Source organism: Stegodyphus dumicola, chromosome 8 (genome assembly GCF_044657685.1).
Source record: "Stegodyphus dumicola isolate Sdum_Otavi_A_Nest chromosome 8, ASM4465768v1".
NCBI lineage: Eukaryota > Metazoa > Arthropoda > Arachnida > Araneae > Eresidae > Stegodyphus > Stegodyphus dumicola.
In genome coordinates, this window is record NC_140775.1 from 174,770,873 (window position 1) to 174,792,775 (window position 21,903).

The 21,903-nt window shown below is 33.5% G+C and overlaps 1 protein-coding gene across 1 annotated transcript; it reads left to right on the forward strand.

Annotated features, from left to right (window-relative positions):
* The first annotated feature begins 1,263 nt into the window (after window positions 1-1,263).
* Window positions 1,264-16,290, forward strand: LOC118202412 (uncharacterized). Its single transcript, XM_085822781.1, has 8 exons — window positions 1,264-2,234; window positions 6,078-6,185; window positions 6,363-6,470; window positions 6,656-6,763; window positions 6,950-7,057; window positions 7,240-7,347; window positions 7,531-7,629; window positions 8,049-16,290. The coding sequence occupies exons 1-8, from the start codon at window positions 1,427-1,429 to the stop codon at window positions 8,582-8,584; spliced, it is 1,983 nt and encodes a 660-aa protein (XP_085678907.1). The 5' UTR covers window positions 1,264-1,426; the 3' UTR covers window positions 8,585-16,290.
* Window positions 16,291-21,903: the final 5,613 nt, after the last annotated feature.

The following is a 21,903-nucleotide window of genomic DNA, read 5'->3' on the forward strand; positions in this document are numbered from 1 at the left end:
TTATTATTTGTTTGTTTAAATTTCTTGTTTTGTTTTTTATAAATTTATTAGTTAATAAAAATATGAAAGTAAAAATTATCCTTCTTTCCATCTTGCGCTCCAAAAATCATTATGCAAATATCCATTTACAATTATTAAAGCCTGAAGAATGGTCATGCGATGATTTTGTAGGTACTTTATTTTTTACCACGATATTTTCGACGACGATGTTTAAACTGCGAAGTTTTTGAACCGCTTTATTTTCGACGACGACATTTTGTGCCACGATGTTTAAGAACTGCGATGTTTTTCTCTTTGCTTTATTTCATCCCGCGATATTTTTTATACCACGACGTTTTCGCCTTGTGTTGTTTTCTCCGCGATCTTTTCGTCCGCTATGTTTTTGCTGCGATGTTTTCGGCTGTAACCATTTTTGTTAGCAATGAGATATTTATTTTGTCGATAAAGGGCCAATGCTTAATCGGCTATCGACCCCCCTTGATCGTCATTGACTCTCTTTAAAATTTCATCTGTCTTCAAGTGTCCACACCGACTCCGCTGGGAACTCCTGTTTTAAATAAACATTTCTATTAAAACTTAAGTAATTAACAGCCTGTGCTTTACAAAATTAGTCTCGCTGCTGTGGGATTTAAGAAAACGTAAAATGTTAAAGTAAAATTTAAAGCAAATAAAATGTTAAAATGACGCTGAAAATTTACAGAGTAAAGTCTTAAAGTAAACTTTGATTCAGGATTTTAAGCAACATAGTTAGCAAAAGGCTAAATCTGATTTATGCAAATTTAAGAGTTGGGGAGACATATCACGAAGGTCAACATTGCTACCAAAAGCTGTTTCCCTAACTTTAAGAACTTCCTTTTATATATATATACGTCAACTTGTTTGCATCCTTGATGGGAGCCAATGAAAGAGACAGCAAAGAAGAAAATAATAAGGTAACGGATTAATCGGCATAGAACATTAAAACTAAACTAAGCAAGTTTTAATATTGAGTTACCTTGCTAATTAATTTTAAATGTTTAACAATATTTAGAAAACATTAATTTGATAAGTAATACATAACACGTGATCGTCTTAGAGAGGGCGCACGGCATTCAAATTATCGCTGGAAAGAAATTATAATATCCTATAACGTACAAACACTTTTTCTGCGCCGCCACAGAAGAGCATTTTGATTAAACTTCAACACTGAACTGATAAGAACACGATAATTTTGAATTGATAAATACACAATAAGGAGAAGAACGACCTATCAGTAACGGAAAATGTAAAGGTTATATTAAGAAGATGTGAATCATTCATGTTGCATCCCTTTTCAAGCTTGGTTTTAAAAGTATTTACAGAAATTTAAGTGATTTTCTAGGAGCTAAATGTGTCCCCTCGACCAACTGTTACTTCTATTTCTGAGGTTCTGGTGTATACTGCAATAATGTCCCAGTTTGAAGCGTATCGTGGAATTTTTATTCAATCAAAGGAGTCAAACGAAGAATTCATAAAAGCTTGCATAAGGGAACTTCAGCCAGTATGTAACAGTCCTATAAAAAGAGTTGTGCCTTATGGAGGTAATGGAATTCAAATGTATTTCAAGAATGAGAGAACAGTAGTAACTGTTCTGAGACGGAGAGTATTATTAGTGTCAGGGAAAAGATGTGAAATGTGTCCTTTAGTAACACATTTAACTATACATAAGGTTATTCCGAATAATGAGCATGATGTACAAAAAAAGCTTTCTGATAAGCTGCAGCTCTATGTAGGACCAGTACTAAAAATAAATGAACTTCCAATATCGAAGGAATATCCATCCATAGGCAGTGGTAATTGGAGAGTTGTTATTGATATTCCTGAACTCGAAGCCCTAAAAGTGTTTCAAAATCTCAAGAAAAAGATGCTTAAAAATTCATCGAACGAAACGAGCATTGAATTTTTTTACGCAGAAGACGGCATGAAACTTTCTTTCTTTTGTCGCAAGTGTGAAAAAGATGGCCATATTTCACAACGTTGCAAAATGCTATTGAAAAGAAAAAATAAACCAAGTGTTAATAAGCCATCTGGTAACAATATACGCAGTAATACTTGTTTTCAGAAAGGTGCCGCAGCCAGCGCATCAACTGCTTCTAACAATCCCATCCGAGAACAAACTTCCCGTGAAGCCACTGGACAACCGAAAAGAGAAACTTTCAGTACTTCTATGCGTAAACCAAGTGTAGATGATTATTGCCGGAAACTATTGCTTTTGAGTAAGTCAAAAGTTTTAATTATAGGTTTTCTATGAAGTCTCATATATATTTATTTTCCATAAATGATTTTACATGGACCTTTATATTTTAACCGTTGTTCGTAGATATACATTTCCATTTGCGAAAATGTAAAAATGTTTTAAATATTGCAGTATCCATATTTGGGAATTTTTAAATAAAAAAAAAAAGAATAATTTTCTAGAAGTCTAACATTTTATGCTGCCTCCCGATTCCTATAGTTAGGAAAATTTTATGCTCCTTACAAAAATAAAATACAAAAAGTGGGAGTTCTTACATTAAACCTTGATAGAGATATTTGGTATTAAATTCGGGGATCATATTGAGGGGCCTTACACAAATTGAAGAGAATATTTGCATGTGTAAGTAACTAAAAATAAAATAATAGTTAAATAAGAAAATGTTTCTGATGTTTAGAGATTATATGAAAAGCAATTTTATTCAGATTATTGCGAACATTATTTATTAATTAATGTAATTTTATTGAGATTTTATTCACACATTATTTTATAGAATTCGTAGTCAACTCGTATTATTTGCAGTAATTAAAAATGAATAATATTTTTATTTTAATGAATTATTTGTACCATTACCAGATTAATATTCTAATGTGATAAAATTTTATGAGAATATTAATGACGTAATTTTAGATTATGGGAACTTATAAATTAGTTATGTGAAAACACTTTTGGTGTACCAAATCTAAAGAAATTAAAGACATCAGTAAATCAGAAAACAATATCATTCAACGGCATTTAAAGGGGAAAAAATACACCTCAATTTATTTTTATTAAAGGATTTTTCTTTACAGTTTTATGTTTTTAAAACAATAGAGGTTTAGGAAATACTAATTTAAAAATCTACTTAACATCTAACTCTGACTAAAAATATTTTTTAATTTTTTATGGTTTTAATTTCATTTCTGTTTCTTGGAGATGATATATGAAAAGTTTTCTCATTATAAATTATTCGTTTATATATATATATATACAGTGGTGGCCAAAATTGTGGACACTTTTGGAAATTTTTATGTTTTTGAACTTTGTATGCTTATAAAAAACTTTACGTTTCACAAAATGCAAACTTGTATATATCATTTTAAACAGAATTTATTACTGAATTCAATACAAAACACAAAATTCAATTATTTGCAATACAAAAAAAAAGTTAAACGATAATAGTTATCGATATACATTAGATAGTGATGATTGCAGTGAGTTATCAGTACTTAGTAGGGTACCCTTTATTTTTGATTACAGCTTCACATCGACGTTTCATTGAGCTGACATGAGTTTTAAGCTCTTCTTTCGTTATTACATGATGCCAGGAAACAATTATAGCCTCAATTAGTTCCCTTTTATTTGATGGGCGCCTCATTCGGACAAGAGTTTTCAAACGGTGCCACAAATTTTCGATAGGATTGAGGTCAGGACTGTTTCCTGGCCATGACAACAATTTAATGCTCTTTGTACGAAACCACTCTTTCGATATTTTGGCCGTGTGGCAAGGAGCAGAATCCCGCTGAAAAATAAACGAAGCATTGTTGGGAAAGAGATCTCTGATGGAAGGTAGAAGTTTTGGTTCTAGAATAGTGTCAATGTATTTTCTGGCATTCAGTGTCCCATTGATGACATGAAGGCGACCCATACCATCTGCTGACATGCATGACCAAATCATAACACTTACTGGGTTCTTCACAGTTGCTTGAATGCAGTCAGGATGTAACTCTTCTCCTATTCTACGTCTTACATATTTTCGCCCATCACTACCAAATAACGATATCTTAGTTTCACCACTCCATATAACTTGTGACCACTGATCATCTGTCCAATTAATGTGTTCCTTTGCCCACTGTAGTCTTTTTTTTTTCGTTGCTGAAAATTAAGATAAGGCTTTTTTCGTGGAATTCTACCTCTCAGTCCAACATCTGTTAATCTTCTCCTGATTGTTCTTGAACTGACAGAAACACCAGCATCATTCAGATAACTTCAGTTGGCCGTTGATGGCATTTTTCTATCTTGGAGACATAGTCATTTTATTCTTCTGTCATCAATAGATGTGGTGCACCTTTTTCGGCCTTTTATTTCTTTGTTTTTTATTAAATTTGTCTCCTGATATCGTAAACAAAACTTTCGGACTCCAGATGTAGTCACTGAACCGCCCACCTGTCTTGCAATTTCAGCATAGGAAAGACCACTTTCTTGTAACACAATAATATTACATCTCTTTCTAGGTGTCCAATCTACTCTTTTATTTGATGTCATTGCTTCTTGACTAAATATTAAAAATTTTTACAAAAATTCCCACTTGTAATTGCAGCGTATAAGAAACAAGTCTTCCTTCTACAGAACAAAGCAAAATAATGAATTGTTTCAAGTGTAAACATGATGTCAGCTTCTACTGGCAGTTACTAACATTTAATTGGTTAACATTTAATTGGTATTTAATTGGTTCTCAGAACAAGAACAGTGATTGGCCAGGAAAGCTAGACATTACAAACCACTTCATAACTGTGTTTTTTAAGTACATATAACTTTTTTTGTATTGCAAATAATTGAATTTTGTGTTTTGTATTGAATTCAGTAATAAATTCTCTTTAAAAATGATATATACAAGTTTGCATTTTGCGAAACGTAACATTTTCTATAAGCATACAAAGTTCAAAAACATAAAAATTTCCAAATGTGTCCACAATTTTGGCCACCACTGTATGTACCGCCTGTTCAAACCGAGGTCTTTTGTATCATTCTTAAGGCCCTATGGTTTGTTAGAAACCAGAAGATTCACGACTACATCAAACTTGAAATTCTGCATGTTTTCATCCTAAAGGATATTTGTCAGTGTCTTCTTTCTGTCAGAGGACAAATCCCAGTGTGAGCTACGCCAGTGGTGTCAAACTGGAGACTCAGGGACCGCATGAGGCAATTTCTCGAAGCAATTTTATGCGACCTGAGAAGACATTTCAATTACGCATTTTTGCAAATACGATGTTGCAAAGATTTCAAACTTTTAGTTCTCTGAAGTTGGAAAAATAATTATTTTCATTCCCATTACAAATAAATATGAACAGAGCACCAGAAAATTTATCAATGTAGCTGCTTAATTCGTAGTGTGATATGTATATTACCTATATTCTTACCCAAAGATTCGAAGGTATAAATTTTATTAACTTTTTATTCGTATTTGTCATAAAACTAAATACGCTTACGAATTTTTCACTAAACGCTTTGTTTCGATTATTTTCACTCTTGAAAATTAAGAAAAATCTTATCTCAAGATCATTGGTATTGAAGAGATTGGGAAAGCCATAAGCAGAAAATTAAATAAAAATTCAAAAGATGAGTTTTGCGAAAGAATCAAGCAACGGTATTAAAATGCTAAGTATTGCACCGATTTACAAAGAATGTATCCTAAAAATTGAAAATTAAGTTCGCTATTTTCCTTGAGCTTAAGATTTAGAACGAAATTTCACCTCAACCATTGTAGACGGAGTGTATATAGTAAACACTTTAATATGTATGTTTAACTTCTCAGTCAGGGATGCTAATTATGTTACATCACGGAAATATCAAGATCTTTACTTTGTTACAGTGTCTTATATAAAGGTATTTTTTATCTTAAGCAAATAGATTTCATGTATTTTGCAATATACAAGTATAATAATTCAGTTTTTTACTCAATACACATTTTTGTTGTAGTGAATGAACTTAAGATCATCTATGATATTTTTTTCCAACATTTTAATGTCGCATGGCCTTTTTCATGTCTTGTAGATAAAATAACTATTTTAGAATATATTTTAATAGCATACTTTTCTATTTACAGAAACTAAAGTTCTTCAAGATACTTTAAGGGCTCCTTCCTTTGGTCAGCCAGTAACCACACCGCCTACAAAAAACATTCTTTCTCCTGTTACAGTGAAGAGTGAATCACGTAATCACGTATTTTGTTATATATAAAAATTGGATTCCTTACTTAATACACATTGTTATAGTGAATGAACTTGAGATCACCTGTAATATTTTTTTTTCCTTTTAATGCTTTCTGATGTCTTGTAGATAACATAAGCATTTTGAAATATATTTTAATAGCATACATTTCTTTTTACAGAATCAGAAAATGTTCAAAATACTTTAAGAGCTCCTTCTTTCTATCAGCGAGTAACCACACCGCCTGCAAGAAGCATTCCTTCTTCTGTTAACGTCAAGAGTGAATCACGTAATCACGTATTTTGTTATATATAAAAATTGGATTCCTTACTTAATACACATTTTTATAGTGAATGAACTTGAGATCACCTATAATATTTTTTTTTTTTTTTTGCCTTTTAATGCTTTCTGATGTCTTGTAGATAACATAAGCATTTTGAAATATATTTTAATAGCATACATTTCTTTTTACAGAATCAGAAGTTGTTCAAAATACTTTAAGAGCTCCTTCTTTCTATCAGCGAGTAACCACACCGCCTGCAAGAAGCATTCCTTCTTCTGTTAACGTCAAGAGTGAATCACGTAATCACGTATTTTGTTATATATAAAAATTGGATTCCTTACTTAATACACATTTTTATAGTGAATGAACTTGAGATCACCTGTAATATTTTTTTTTTTTTTTTTGCCTTTTAATGCTTTCTGATGTCTTGTAGATAACATAAGCATTTTGAAATATATTTTAATAGCATACATTTCTTTTTACAGAATCAGAAGTTGTTCAAAATACTTTAAGAGCTCCTTCTTTCTATCAGCGAGTAACCACACCGCCTGCAAGAAGCATTCCTTCTTCTGTTAACGTCAAGAGTAAATCACGTAATCACGTATTTGATAAATATAATAATTCAGTTTCTTACTCAATATGCATTGTTATTGTCGTGAATGAACTTGAGATTATCTATGATATTTTTTTCCCAACATTTTAATGCTTTCTGATGACTTGTAGATAAAATACCCATTTTAGAATATATCTTAATAGCATACGTTTCGTTTTACAGATTCAAAAGTTGTTCCAGATAGTTTAAGGGCTCATTTTCCTAGTCAGCCAGTAACCACATCGCCTATGAAAAACATTCTTTCTTCTGCTACTGTCAAGAGTGAATCACGTAATCACGTATTTTGCTATATATAATAATTCAATTTCTTAACTCGGTACATATTGTTGTTGTCATGAATGTCGTGATCATTTATGATATTCCCTTTTATTAGCATTTTAATGCTTTCTTATGTCTTGTAGAAACAATGCCCATTTTAGAATATATTTTAATAGCATACGTTTCTTTTAACAGAATCAAAAGATGCTCAAAATACTTTAAGAGCTCCTTCCTTTAGTCAACGACTAACCAAACCACTTGCAAGAAACACTTATTCTTTTGTTAATGTCAAGAGTAAGTAACGTAATTAAGTATTTGACGTATATAATAATTAAGGTTCTTACTCAATACACATCGTTATTGTCTTGAATGAGCTTGAGATCATTTATGACAGTGGTTCTCAACCTTTTGACTAATGCGTACCATCTAAACCAAAATTTAACACCTTTTGTACCACCTCTATAAAGTACTACTACCACTCTTGAACAAAGGTCAGATCGCATAAATTTAAGAGTGTTAGAGAAAGAACTCAATCAGGATTTTGGAGTTTTAATTTCTGAATTTAATACTTAAAAATACTTCTTTGCGTACCACCGGTTGAGAACCCCTGATCTATGATATTCTTTTTTTCAACATTTTAATGCTTTCTGATGTCTTGTAGATAAAATACCCATTTTAGAATATATTTAAATAGCATACGTTTCTTTTTATAGAATCAGAAGATGTTCAAAATACTTCAGGAGCTCCTGCTTTAAATCAGCCAGTAATCACACCGCCTACAAGAAACATTCATTCTTCTGTTACTGACAAGAGTGAATCACGTAATCCACGAAGAAATTCTGTGACTAGGGAAATCAAGATTCTTCCGAATTCGCGAACTGAGGAATGCATCCAGAAAGCCGGTGGTGCATGTAGGCTGAGTCAGCCTCAACTGGAAATTTTTTTTAACCATGTTAAGAGGAAGAAAGACATTCGTAGAATTCTGAAAATGTATAAGAATATGCATAAGATAAGCGAGAAAGCACTGGAAGAACAATTGAAGGAAATCGTGCGCTTATATTACGTTTCAAAATTACCAGAAACAAAGGAAGATAAGTCATTAATAAGATGGTTGGAGTGTTTAGTAGAAAGACTCAACAAAAAAAGTCGACAATTCAAGAAAAAAAAACATCTGGAAAAATCTCTCAAAGAAAAACCAAAAGGCAGCATTTTCAAACACACATGCACACACATAAGCGGCTGTATGTAAGAGAATAGCAGGTAAGCAATTAAAAAGTAGCAGCATAGTAAGAATCTTTTGCACCTGAAACAGAAACACTTCATAAATTATATTTGTCTGAAGGAAACTATAGTTTTGACATTTTGTCATTTTCATAGAGATTGTTAAGGGCTCGCACCAAGCAGTAGAATCAAATGTCAGCTACACAAACCAAAATATACTTTTGTGTTTGCAGCACAATATTTGATTTGTTTTTTGTAGATGTTGGCTACACCTTCCAGGTTTATTCTCAAGGACACTGAGGCAACAATGGAAGAGCATTTTGCAAACCTTGCTAATAAACTGAACTATGAGACGACGGCGGCAAAGCGAAAGAACGCTTAGACTTCCACAGTATTTTAATTGAGCCATCTTAATAATAAAGACTTTCAGAATGTCAAAAGAGCCCGAGTACATCTTTAATGGAAATTACTCAATATAGCTGATATGCATTGATGAAACACTTTTACTATATCACTTACTCATGCATGATCTTTATAATACCTCAGTTTGCCTGCTAATTTTTTTTTTCCTCAAATCAACCGATTTTTCTTCCTCTGGTTGCTCCTTCTGAGACCAAATTCCTTTTTCTGATGTCCCGAAAGCGTAATGACTTGTTTTCAGAAGTTATCACAGAATGTCAAACTATGCCCGTGATTCCAAAGTGAGCCTTTTTTTTTTTTTTTTTTTTTGGATCATTTATAGTGTGCCTTATACCTTTATCTCGACATTCTTATCAAGGGAGATTTAGCTTTCTGATTGTTTCAGTCTTTATATCACTTTTTCCAATTCCTTTTAGGTAATTTGTTCCAATTATGGGTACAAGTGATACTGTACCATTACAGTTAAATTTGTACGTATGTATTTATTAAAACTACGTACTTGTTAAAAACAATGTTGTAAAGCAGTTAAAACTGACCTTGAAAATACAGTCAATTTGTAAATGAATTACAAGTTTACTTTGATTTTCTCAGTAAAAGTATTGTAAATATGAATTCAGTTAAATGTGCACATAACTGTCAGGATTTTATATAACTATCACATGTAACCTGTACAATACATTGTAGTTAGTATATCTATGTGTTATACACAGGCTTTGTATGCCCATGTAATATTTGTATTTATATTTTTATACGGAAGAAATAATACTTTCTACTAGGATGACTATTAACATTGTAAGACTTTTACAACAAAGTCAGGTCAGTGGTTTTCCTAGGCGGCGACAGAAATCCCAATAGTGACAGAAATGAAGTACAAATTCGAGTTCTGGATTCTTGAATCTTTCTCAAGATTCATGCTAAACTGAAATATCCTATCCCTGTACGACAACCGATTCGGAATAAGCTAAGTAATTACTCAGTTGCTCCTTCTGAGGCCAAATTCCTTTCGAAAGCGTTAAATAAGCAAAAATTTTTAAAGCAAAAATATCAGTAGGAAGTCAATGAACCCAGTGTTATCTCGGAGGCTATCCTTTCTCAGAAAGAAAAAAGTACATTCATATCTGTTCGAAGTATCATGCGTTCGATTTCTTGCGCAGAAAGCTATTTTTTTATTATTATTATTATAATGGCGAAATTTTATTAAGTCACTAATGATTTGCAACGTTGAAAGTTCAAATTTACGGCAGTATACTTATTCTAACTCATACATTTTTTCTTCTCGTGATCTGTAACATATTTTATTATTGTATTGTTTTCACAAAATGAATTATGTTCTATTTTCCGAGCGTATATTTTCGAAAATTTAACATTCTCGAGAAAGTAAAAAATTTTAAAAGTTACAAATTATTGGGTTTATTTTTAATTTAGAGCAAATTCACTATTATATATTATGCTCTGTTAACATCAATGAATCGTTTCTCAGAAGACACAAAAATGCTTAAGACTCAACTGATGATGTAGTAATGGCTCTAAATAGAATTAATATACAATATATAAATAATAAATATCAAGCAAGTAAGCGTTATTTCTAAATATCAAGCAAATTTTGAAACTAATGCAATCTTCATAACAATAATGCAAATTAATATAATATATATGTAAAATAAACTGCATAAATGATAAAAAGAATATTTGCGCTCTTTTTTACTTCCTTGTGCGAAGTAAAAAGGAAGTATTGTAATCGCGAAAAGTTTCAGGCAGCATATTTCAACGAAAATATCTATTTTGACCGCTATCGAATGAAATTTAACGATGTTTTTGCGTGATATCTGTACCTAAGGACAGAATAAAAGACTTTTTTCCTCCAAAAAAAATTATAAAACTGCTTTAAAATGAATTCTGAGGAGGATTTTTCGTGGCGTCTGTTCGAACGTATGTAAATACGTACGTACGTATCTCGCATAACTCAAAAAGGAGTAGCCTCAGAACGTAGAAATTTTGTATATAGGGACTGCTATAACATGTAGATGTGCACCTCGTATTTTGGTTGCAATCGACCGCACCAAATAATGAGTGAATATATATATAACTATATATATATATATATATCCACTCTGTTACCCGGCTCAGTGATCTCAGTTTCTTTACTCTTATATGTTTGTAAATTGTACATTTTTTGCTTTAAAAATGATTGTATTATGTTGTTTTTATCTTCCAGTTAAGGGTTTTATGCCTTTAGTAAATATGTCTGCAATAATTTTAGAATTATCAACAATTTTAAAGTTGTTTAAGTGCCGCTAAGCCTTTTTTTATGGCGGACATTGATTGTTTACATTTGAAACAGCAGACTAGTGGATTTGTTCCCAATCTGAAGAAACTTAGCTTCGCAACAACAAAGATAATGCCTTCATTTATTATTTGCCAAATAAATCATGCTTAATCCTTTCTGGAACTTTTTCGAGGAAATAAGTGTTTAAGATTTACTTCGTAATTTTTAATACAGATATTTTGACTTTTCATGTATTTTTGCTTTGTCGCGAAGTGAGAACTGAATTAATTGAATGAGAAGTACTCAATAGTCTGTGAAAAACTGTTTCCTTTTTGTTTTGTTTGCTTAATTTCTTTTATACATAGTTCTAGCTTTATTATAGTATTTGAATAGGACATGTGGCAACGATTAGATAATTCTTCAAATAATATAAATTTTGTGCATTCTGAGTTATAATATGAACGAAATATAATACTGTTAAGTGAACCTAGCGCCAGAGTGTCGCTATGGTAAACAAATAGAGTGAATTTTAAGGAATGCATTTATTCTATTGTGGTTTATGCGCTGTCGGCGAAGTAGAATTGATTCAATCCAATAAGTTTAAATGAAATGCAAGAAAAAATGCGTATAATTTAATATTCCGTACAAGGAAGTCATGTGGTGTACACATCAGATTTTTTAATTATCTTAAAGTTTCGAATCTCTTGATGTACGTAGATTGCTGTGGCTAAACGTTTTGAGTTTTGCATGAAACAATTCATAGAAAATTACATGAATTGTGGCAAAATAACTCATGAGTCTTGCATCTCAATAATGAACTTGCTCCCAATGCTTTTGTTTGTAATGAATGTTTGGCCAAATATTCAGCATTTTCACAAGCTCTGTGTTCACCTGATATGACACCGTGGGATATTTTAATTATTGCTGCTGTTAAAACAGTCTTTTCGGTCATTGTTCACTTTAAGTATACTGATGCAATAAAATAAGATCCGCTGCTATCCCCGAAGGAGTTTCAGGTAAACGAATTTACTTTTCGAGGATTGTAAAAACGTTGGCCCAAGTATATTGTAGTTAAAGAAGATTAGTTTAAATGGTGTTCCGGCTTAGATAAAAACTTTTCTCTGCCTCGGAATGGCAATAGTCTGAACTTGAGAACTTGATTTTTGATTTGTTTTGACACAGTTTGAATGCCGCCATTGAGATGTTAGATTATAGGATATTGAATTAAATTCGTTTTTTAAACTAGATTAGGTATTTTGAATATAGAATTATCACTGATCCACTACATGTAGAATTTTAGCTGCGCTATTTGTATATTTGTCTAGCGTACAAACGGGATGTAATAAATATTAGGAGAAGAAATTGCGCTGAATTATGGAATACGAATATGTCTCTTCGGAAAGCACAAAAACGTATCCTTCAATCCACGGCTTGTTTATATGCAACATATTGAAAGATAAAAAAATTTGAAAGTTGCAGGCTATATTTCTCATTTCAAATGATAAGGTGTTGCAAGACATTTTTATTCTAAACTATTCGTTTTCTTATTTATTTATTATTATTATTATTATTATTATTCAAAATCCTTTTAACAATGTGTAAACAACCTCTGCACAATTTGTGAAAAATTCCTCATTTCTCCCATGGTCTGAATTACTGAACTTACATCCTTTGATAATTTGAAGATGATTTAATATTGGTGCGTTCTACGGGTTCATGGATCTGGAGTAATTGATAGTAAAAATTGATGAAGAATCAAAACAAAATTTATTCGCCAGCAAGCACTATTACACAGGAGAGTTCAAAGGCATATTACTGTCGTTTGAAAACTACGACAAACGCGCTGAAACAATCAGCAACACAGATATCAGGCTATCAGACAATAACGGGGAAGACAGCTTCACGGCATAGCATTAAAGTACAGCCCCCAAGTCAGTCGATCGCTCTCAAGCTAATCTCTGAACTCAAGTCACTACTACTCCACTACTGAATTCAAGATACTACTTTCTCCGCGTACAGGCAGGGTATATATAGCTTTAACCTACCTTCAAGAATATTCTCTAGAAAATCGCTAAGAATGTTCTCGCTCCGTCTACGGCATATCGTCAATTTTGTCTCCAAATATCTCCACATGGGCCATTTCACGCCAAATCTGGCAACCCTGACTTTCTCTGCCACTTTCTGGCAACACTAAGCTTACTTTGCGGGAAAGCTATCTCAACGCAGTTGGGCGTTTCGCAAAAAAAAATTTATTTACATCTGAGGTACATGGCATTTGACTGACTTTTTTCTTAACTTTATTCCGCTTTAAATTTTCAGCTGAGTTCTTCTATTCGGCAGTTTTACATATTTTAATGCATTTCGCCTGCATTTTCTGACAAACCTAAACCTGCTTCGCGTGGAAGCTATGCGTGGGGATTTCATAAGGACTGCACGTCCCGGGCAGTACAATCTTTGATCAGAAGCCAAATTCCATACAAACAAAACGTAATAAAACGAACAAGTAACATAACTAAAGAAACAAATATTTACACTATTTACAAATTATATACACGCATTAACCACATAACAATTTTAAATTATACAAATTAAAGTTCAGAATGAATTTCATTCTTAGTCTTTAAGTTATAGCCGGATCAAATACTTTTTCACTGCAGTTCTGATGTATTTCTGTTTTGCATGTCACAGTCTGAAAAGTCAGTCCTTTCAGACTTTTCAACCGCAGGAAGATCTGAAACAGTTTGTTCACAGCTCTGTAATTTATTCGCATCATGTATACAGTTCACCTAGGTAAATTCAGCAGCTGGTACGTGATCATTTTCAGCCGTTTCCCGGGAACCAGCTCCAAATTCTGCATCAGGGTTATGAACGGAACCCGATTCTTTACAAACACAAGTATCCTGGCTGAGAATCAAGTTCGTATCTGCACAATCTGTATTAGGAGACACACAGTTTGTGGAGTGGGTGAATTTTCTTGCAGCACTGGAGCACTCTGCATAAGTTGCACATCAGTTTCTCCCATCTCTGCATCAGGTGCATTTTCAGATGGTTCAATACTTGCTAACTGCGACTTCGTAATTTAACTATCCGTTTCGACGAACATAACAATCGCATTTTCACTTTCTTCTATCTCTGCTTCAGACACGTGCAAATCAAATTCTTCTTTGCCGTCTTTTATTTCTTCATGTTTTCGTTCTTTTCTTTAATCCCATTAAATGTTTCATCCATCATTTCTGGATCTTCCTCAGATACTTCACGAGCTATTACCTTCATTTCTTCATCTTCTGATTCTTCAGATGCCACTTCTATCATTTCCACATCTTCTTTTATGACTCCAATTTCTTCTGCAAGCTCCTCTTTTATCTGTTGGAGTTGCTCTCGCACCTCTTCTCGGCCGGCTTTCATCTCTTCTCGTCCGGCCTTCATTTCTTCCGGTCAGGCTTTCATCTCAGCTGTCATCTCTTCAAAACCAGCTTTTATCTCATAATATCCGGCTTTTATCTTAGCCAGTCCGGCTTTAATTTCAGCCTTCGTCTCTTCTGGTCCAGCTTTCATCTCAGCTATCATCTCTGCATATCCAGCTTTTATCTCATCATATCCGGCTTTTATCTCAGCATATCCGGCTTTTATCTCAGCCGGTATCTCTTCATATTCAGCTTTTATTTCTTCTTAGAATGCAGCAAAGGCAGTCACCAGCTGTCTTACTTGTTCTTCAATCGCTCTTATTACTGCCATTCACCCTCAAATACCACTTCTGACAGCAGTTGTTACTTTTTCTTCCTTTACGCTCGTACGGATTGGAGTGAATAACAACAACAGCACGTGATGAAGATGGAAACACAATTTAGTACCCAGTATTTTTTAACACAGCTCCAATAACACGTTTACAGTCGTCGAAGAACTACTATAATCACGCTGAAACACTCAGCGACACAGCCTTCAGTCTATAACGGTGAAGACAGCTTCACGGCAAAGCACCAGAGTACACCTACCGACTCTGCTCGGTCGTTCTCGGAACTCTACTTACTCTCGAGACTCTCCATGCTACAGCTCGCGATGCACTCGACAATACACTGAAGTACAGCTCCCAACTCGGCTCAGTCGTTCTCGGAGCTTAACACACTCTAAGAGAAAACTCGACGATGCACTAACTCGCGATACAATAAGAGACTCTCTCGATGCACTCGACGACCAACTCGGCGCTGGCACTCGCTCACTGACTCTTAGCTGACTCGACTAGGCTCTTTATGACTGATTACCAACTCGATGAAGTCGACACTGACCGTCTTTCCGCCTATCAGCAGGGTTTATATAGCTTGTGTTTGAGCACATTCTGGGTTAAACCAGTAAGAATTCGTTCCAGAAGTTTCTCCATCCGTCTATGGCATATCGCCAATTTTGTTGCCCAATGGGAAATTTCTCGCCAAATGTGGCAACCCTGCCTTCTCATGCCATTTTCTGGCAACCCTAAACCTGCTTTGTGGGGAAAGCTGTCCTACCGTGTATGAACATTTCGTAACAATACGGTAATTGCTTTAAAAATAATTGGCGACCTCAAAATTAACATTATAAATTTGGTGCTCTTCCCCTAAATTCATCTGTTCTCCCAAATTCGAGAATCTTCTATGCAATGTAACAACCTCAAATTAACCAATCACAGATTAACTCTACTTATACTTCAGACTTGGTATATATATATATATATATATATATATATATATACTCTTGGCACAAAAAACTACGTATATTACTGTACCAGAAGTTAAGACAGCTACCTATCTTGGTGTAGTCCTGAACAAGCAATTCAAATGAAAAGACCATATTTATTAAGGTCAGAAACAAAGCTCACACAGTTATGAACAATCAGACCTTACGCGGCTCACCTCACCTGTGACGATAATTTCACTACATAGTTGGCTTTCACGGATTTTCCTGTATATAGTGTATATATGTTATCTTCTATCATTTGTATCTTTTTATGTGTCTTGTATTTGCATTGTATGTAATATCTTACAATATCTGATTTAGATAATAAAACTTTTCTCAGACTTATTCTCATCTTTTAACCACCCACTTATCATGATACAACACTACCAGACACCCACTTGTATTTAGGCTCTCCATGCGCGCGGCTTTCTTGGTTTTCTTTCTTCTTGTGACGCTGGTCATTCCCCTTTTCCCATTTCCGACGCTTTCTCACTGCCCAACCTGTTCAACGTCTTGTGCCCTATTGGGATACTGAGTCATAGAGCCGGCAACGCCGCGTGCTCTACAGCGACAGCCCGGCATAACAGTATTTAAAAAAAAAAACTATGTCATTCCCTTACTAGCTTTGCCACTGCTATAATATCTCCATTGCTTCACTTCTTAACTGACTACGTCATTTTCTTTTTAAAATCCAATGTTCATAGGAATTTATCATATTTAATTATGATTGAATAAGTGTCTGCCAAGTTAACTGGATATGTGTAAAAATAAATATTAGTGATTTATCGAAATCCAAGCCCTTATCCTCATCTGTATGCTTTAACCACATGCCATGATTCTGGAAAGCTGTTAATAGTTACAGAATTATCAACAAGTTTAAATATCGCTAAGCCTAACGAAGCCGCCATTTTTTTACATTTGAAACTCTTAGTAGAATAGTGAATTAAGTCAGTTTCTGCACCAGCTTCTATGCCTATTTGCCCAGTGGGACTAAAAGTAAATGCTCAATTTTGTGCACAGAAAATTTTTTGTCTACCTGTTAGTTGGCGGAATTGCTTGTTTTTGCGTACAATCTTTAATTGTAGTTGCAAAAACTGTTTTTAACTGTATTTGGGGTTTTAGGTTTCTCTGCATTTTATAGTTTTTAATGAAGAAATTTTTAGTTTTTAAGAACTGAATTGATTGAATTCGAAATATATATCTAATGAAATTCGCGAAAATGCGTTTAAATGAAGTGCAGCAAAAAAGCTGTGAATAAATAACTTAACGGGCTGTCTAAGGAAGTCATGAGGATTCCAAATCAGATATTTAAAATAACACTTTAAATAGTCTAATCTTAAGTATCTGTAAGGCACTTGACTTGAAAATAAACGACCCTCTAACCAACGGGGATCAGTTTCGATTTCGTTGTAAACAAGTTCCATTCGTATATGAGTGTTGAGGAAATCTTCAAGGTTATTCAGAAGCGATCGTTGCGAGATTCTTCCCTTTTTTTTTTTTTTTTTTTTTTTTTTGTATGCGTCTTGTAGTGTTATTTATAGTTTATCAAGAAGTGGATAGTTAGAATTACTCGAGATCGGTTAAACATTGTTTATTCTATACCAGAGGTGGGGAACCTTTTTACCATCAGAGGCCACATTTAAATTAGGCAGCAATAAGAGAGGCCGCATAAGCTGATTGACCTAAGAAAGTGACTTTTGTGAAATTATTATAGTTTTTCTATAGATTTAACAATTTATTGCATTATATAGAAAAAATAAAGTATAATACTACAAAATTTTAAATATAATATACATATAAAATAATATAAAAATATTATAAAAAAATACAATAAAAAATATTTTTTTATTCACTAAGTTAGTGACTTATTTGGCTTTGTTTTTTGTGTGACAGTAATTCTGTAATTTGCGTTCTTAAATTTGTTTTTATTTTTGACATGAGAGAAAATGTTGTCTCGCAACAGTAGGTACTTCCGAAGCAGGAAAGTAAACGGCGAGCATGTTCTCGAAGGCATGGATATTCAACAGCATTTTTCCAGATTTATCTGGGTTCCTTTTTAGCGTTAAAAAGGGATTTGATGATACTATCTTCCCCTAAATCAATTAACTCCATTTGCAGTTCTGCAGGAGCCTCGGATATATCTATTAAATGTGGTTCAAATGCCAGTTTCATAGCAGGAGTGTGCTCGTCAAAATCAGAAAACCTATTAGTATACTCTTCTATTAAACAATCCAAGACACCTACATATTCATCGAATATTTTATTTTCACAGTTCCGCTCATTTAACATTTTAGCTAGCTCCGGGAAGTGTTGTGCAGATCTTTCCGATCGACAAAGCAATGTTTTGAAAAATGATAATTTTTTTCTAAACGCTTGGATCTTTTGCCACATTTCATAAATATACCTCGTTTTACCTTGCAGGCAAATATTTAAATTGTTTTGTTTTGTCATCATATCAGACAAAAATGCAAGGTTTCTGAGAAATACTTCATCTGATAGATCACATTGTTTTCCTTGTTCTTAATAAAAGTTTAAAATTTGTCGTCGTAAAGACAAAACTTTTATCAAAACCTGACCTGTTGATAGCCAGCGAACCTTGCAGTAGTATGGCAGCTCAACACTACACGTTTCCTCATCTAAAGAAAGCATCTGCCGAAATTCACGATGACGCATTCTATTTACGCGAATGTAGTTGACAATGGCAATGATTCTATCCAGAGTGTCTTGCAAAATGGTAGATTTTGCGCAAAGATTTTGCTGATGCAAAATGCAGTGAAATGATATCAATTTTTTCAAAATTAAGTTTTCCTTTTTTAACAAAGCAACGAATCCTTCTTTTTTGCCTCTCATGGAAGGTGCACCATCGGTGCAGACACTGACTAAATTACTGACATTCAATTGGAATTTATTACATACTTCTTTGAAGTTTTCGAAAATATCGGCTCCGCGAGTTCTTCCAGTTAGTGTACTCAACGCAAGTAGTTCTTCGTAACATTGAAAATCTTTAGTTATAGCACGAATAAAATATAAAACTTGTGCCGAATCTGTTTTATCAGTGCTTTCATCTAAAGCAATTGAAAAATAAACATCTTCATTTTGTATAATTGCATGAAGTTGCTCTGTTACATTTTGCGCTAATTCGTGCTGTCGATCTGTTACAGTTCTTCTTGAAAGAGGTAATTGTTTGTATTTGTCGACATTTCTTGGATCTAACATACTCACTGCTTCAACAATACATTCTTTAATTATTTCAATGTCACTATTTAATTATTTCAATGTACATCAACGCCATGACAGTTGCGCGAAAATCCCGCCAAAGACAGTCATATTGTAACATGACGTCAGAATACTAGTCTGAAATAGTATTATTTAGGGGAAGATAGTTGGTTTTTTAGCGATGTAAATCATTCTTCAATTTTTTTTTTTTTTTTTTTTACTTCTCGCCAAGCTATATACGTAGGAAACGGAGGATGTTTTTGGTTTAAAAACCTCATCGTGAGTTTTCAGTGAATAAGCACAAATTAGGGTACAGTCCCACAGTACGTTTTGCTATTTTTAAATTAATTTCTGTGTGTACGTGTGCGACGACTTTCATCCATAATAACTCTTGCACGAAACTTTCGAAAGTGTCTGTTTTCGGTATTTAAGCTTTCTACATTCATATAAAGAGTCAACTAGGTTATGGGCAAAATGGGACAACCGGAAGTGGAAATTTATATGAAGCCCGTAACAATATTTTAATGAACAATCATAATCGATACTTTATTTAAGGCCCATAACAATTTTTAATGAAAAATAAGAAAACTATGTCAAAACACAATCGAAAAGTTTTCAATTTTAGCATTTGACTTTCAGATCAATGGAAACGGCATATTAGATTTTAGCTAGAATTAATAAACTGGAAATAATACCTTATACGAAACTCTGAGAAGACTTCCGTTTTTAGGTTTGCCCCTTTTTCCAAGTATATGTGCTATTTTATACGTAACAGCAACTGCAGTGGAATTTTGATTTACAAAGGCACTAAAAGATGCCTGCTGATGATGCTTCTCATTTTTCAACTTTTGAAGTGCAGCTTTTCGTGATTCACTTTTTAAAGCGAAATATTTATGTTCTTTATGAGTCAAATAGTGTTTATTTGCATTCGCTTTTTTTAAAGTATTTAAAACTGTATTGCACAACAAACACATCATTTTATCTTTCTCAGCAGTAAAGAAAAAATCTAACTCCCATTCTACATTAAATGTTCTGTTTTCATCACCTAATTTTCTTCTCTTACTATTTGACATGATGGATAAAAAAACGAATATCAAATAATATCTTTAACAAAGTGTGTACTTTCTAGAAATACAATAAAACCGCGTACCTGTTATAAGCAAGCACTGTTAACTACAGTTAGCTGAAGATCGCAACAGGGAAGCGTTGAGAGATGCGAGTAAGAGAAGCCAAAGCAAGGTGTGACACTCAAATGGGAGATCTGAAACCGAGTTTTGTTTACTTCTTAGACAAGGTAGTTGGCGCTGCTAGCTGTGGGCCAGAGCCTCGCTCATGAGTGTTAGAGTCCGTTTCAGACTAGTATTCTGACGTCATGTTACAATATGACTGTCTTTGGCGGGATTTTCGCGCAACTGTCATGGCGTTGATGTACAATAGTTGTTTGAAACGAACTCTACCATTTTGTAATAGGTGGCAAAGGGCCGCACAAGAACCTCACGGAGGCCGCAGGTTCCCCACCTATGTTCTATACTGCTACTAGCTGCTCGTTATATGGTACATTTGCAGCATAGTATATGGTACGCAGTTTTTCGTTATACGATACACTATTACAGTTACAGATACGTATGTGACAGATGTCACTCTAAATGCTTATTGTTAGCTAAATCCACTCGGTTTTTTAGCGATGTAAATCATTTTTCATTTTTTTTTTTTTTTTTTTTTTTACTTCTCGCCAAGCTATATACGTAGGAAACGGAGGATGTTTTTGGTTTAAAAACCTCATCGTGAGTTTTCAGTGAATAAGCACAAATTAGGGTACAGTCCCACAGTACGTTTTGCTATTTTTAAATTAATTTCTGTGTGTACGTGTGCGACGACTTTCATCCATAATAACTCTTGCACGAAACTTTCAAAAGTGTCTGTTTTCGGTATTTAAGCTTTCTACATTCATATAAAGAGTCAACTAGGTTATGGGCAAAATGGGACAACCGGAAGTGGAACTTTATACGAAGCCCGTAACAATATTTTAATGAACAATCATAATCGATACTTTATTTAAGGCCCATAACAATTTTTAATGAAAAATAAGAAAACTATGTCAAAACACAATCGAAAAGTTTTCAATTTTAACACTTAGACTTTTAGATCAATGAGAGACTTTCATCCATAATAACTCTTGCACGAAACTTTCAAAAGTGTCTGTTTTCGGTATTTAAGCTTTCTACATTCATATAAAGAGTCAACTACGATTTGGGGCAAAATGGGACAACCGGAAGTGGAAATTTATATGAAGCCCGTAACAATATTTTAATGAACAATCATAATCGATACTTTATTTAAGGCCCATAACAATTTTAAATGAAAAATAAGAAAACTATGTCAAAACACAATCGAAAAGTTTTCAATTTTAACACTTAGACTTTTAGATCAATGAGAGACTTTCATCCATAATAACTCTTGCACGAAACTTTCAAAAAGTGTCTGTTTTCGGTATTTAAGCTTTCTACATTCATATAAAGAGTTAACTAGGTTATGGGGCAAAATGGGACAACCGGAAGTGGAAATTTATATGAAGCCCGTAACAATATTTTAATGAACAATCATAATCGATACTTTATTTAAGGCCCATAACAATTTTAAATGAAAAATAAGAAAACTATGTCAAAACACAATCGAAAAGTTTTCAATTTTAACACTTAGACTTTTAGATCAATGAGAGACTTTCATCCATAATAACT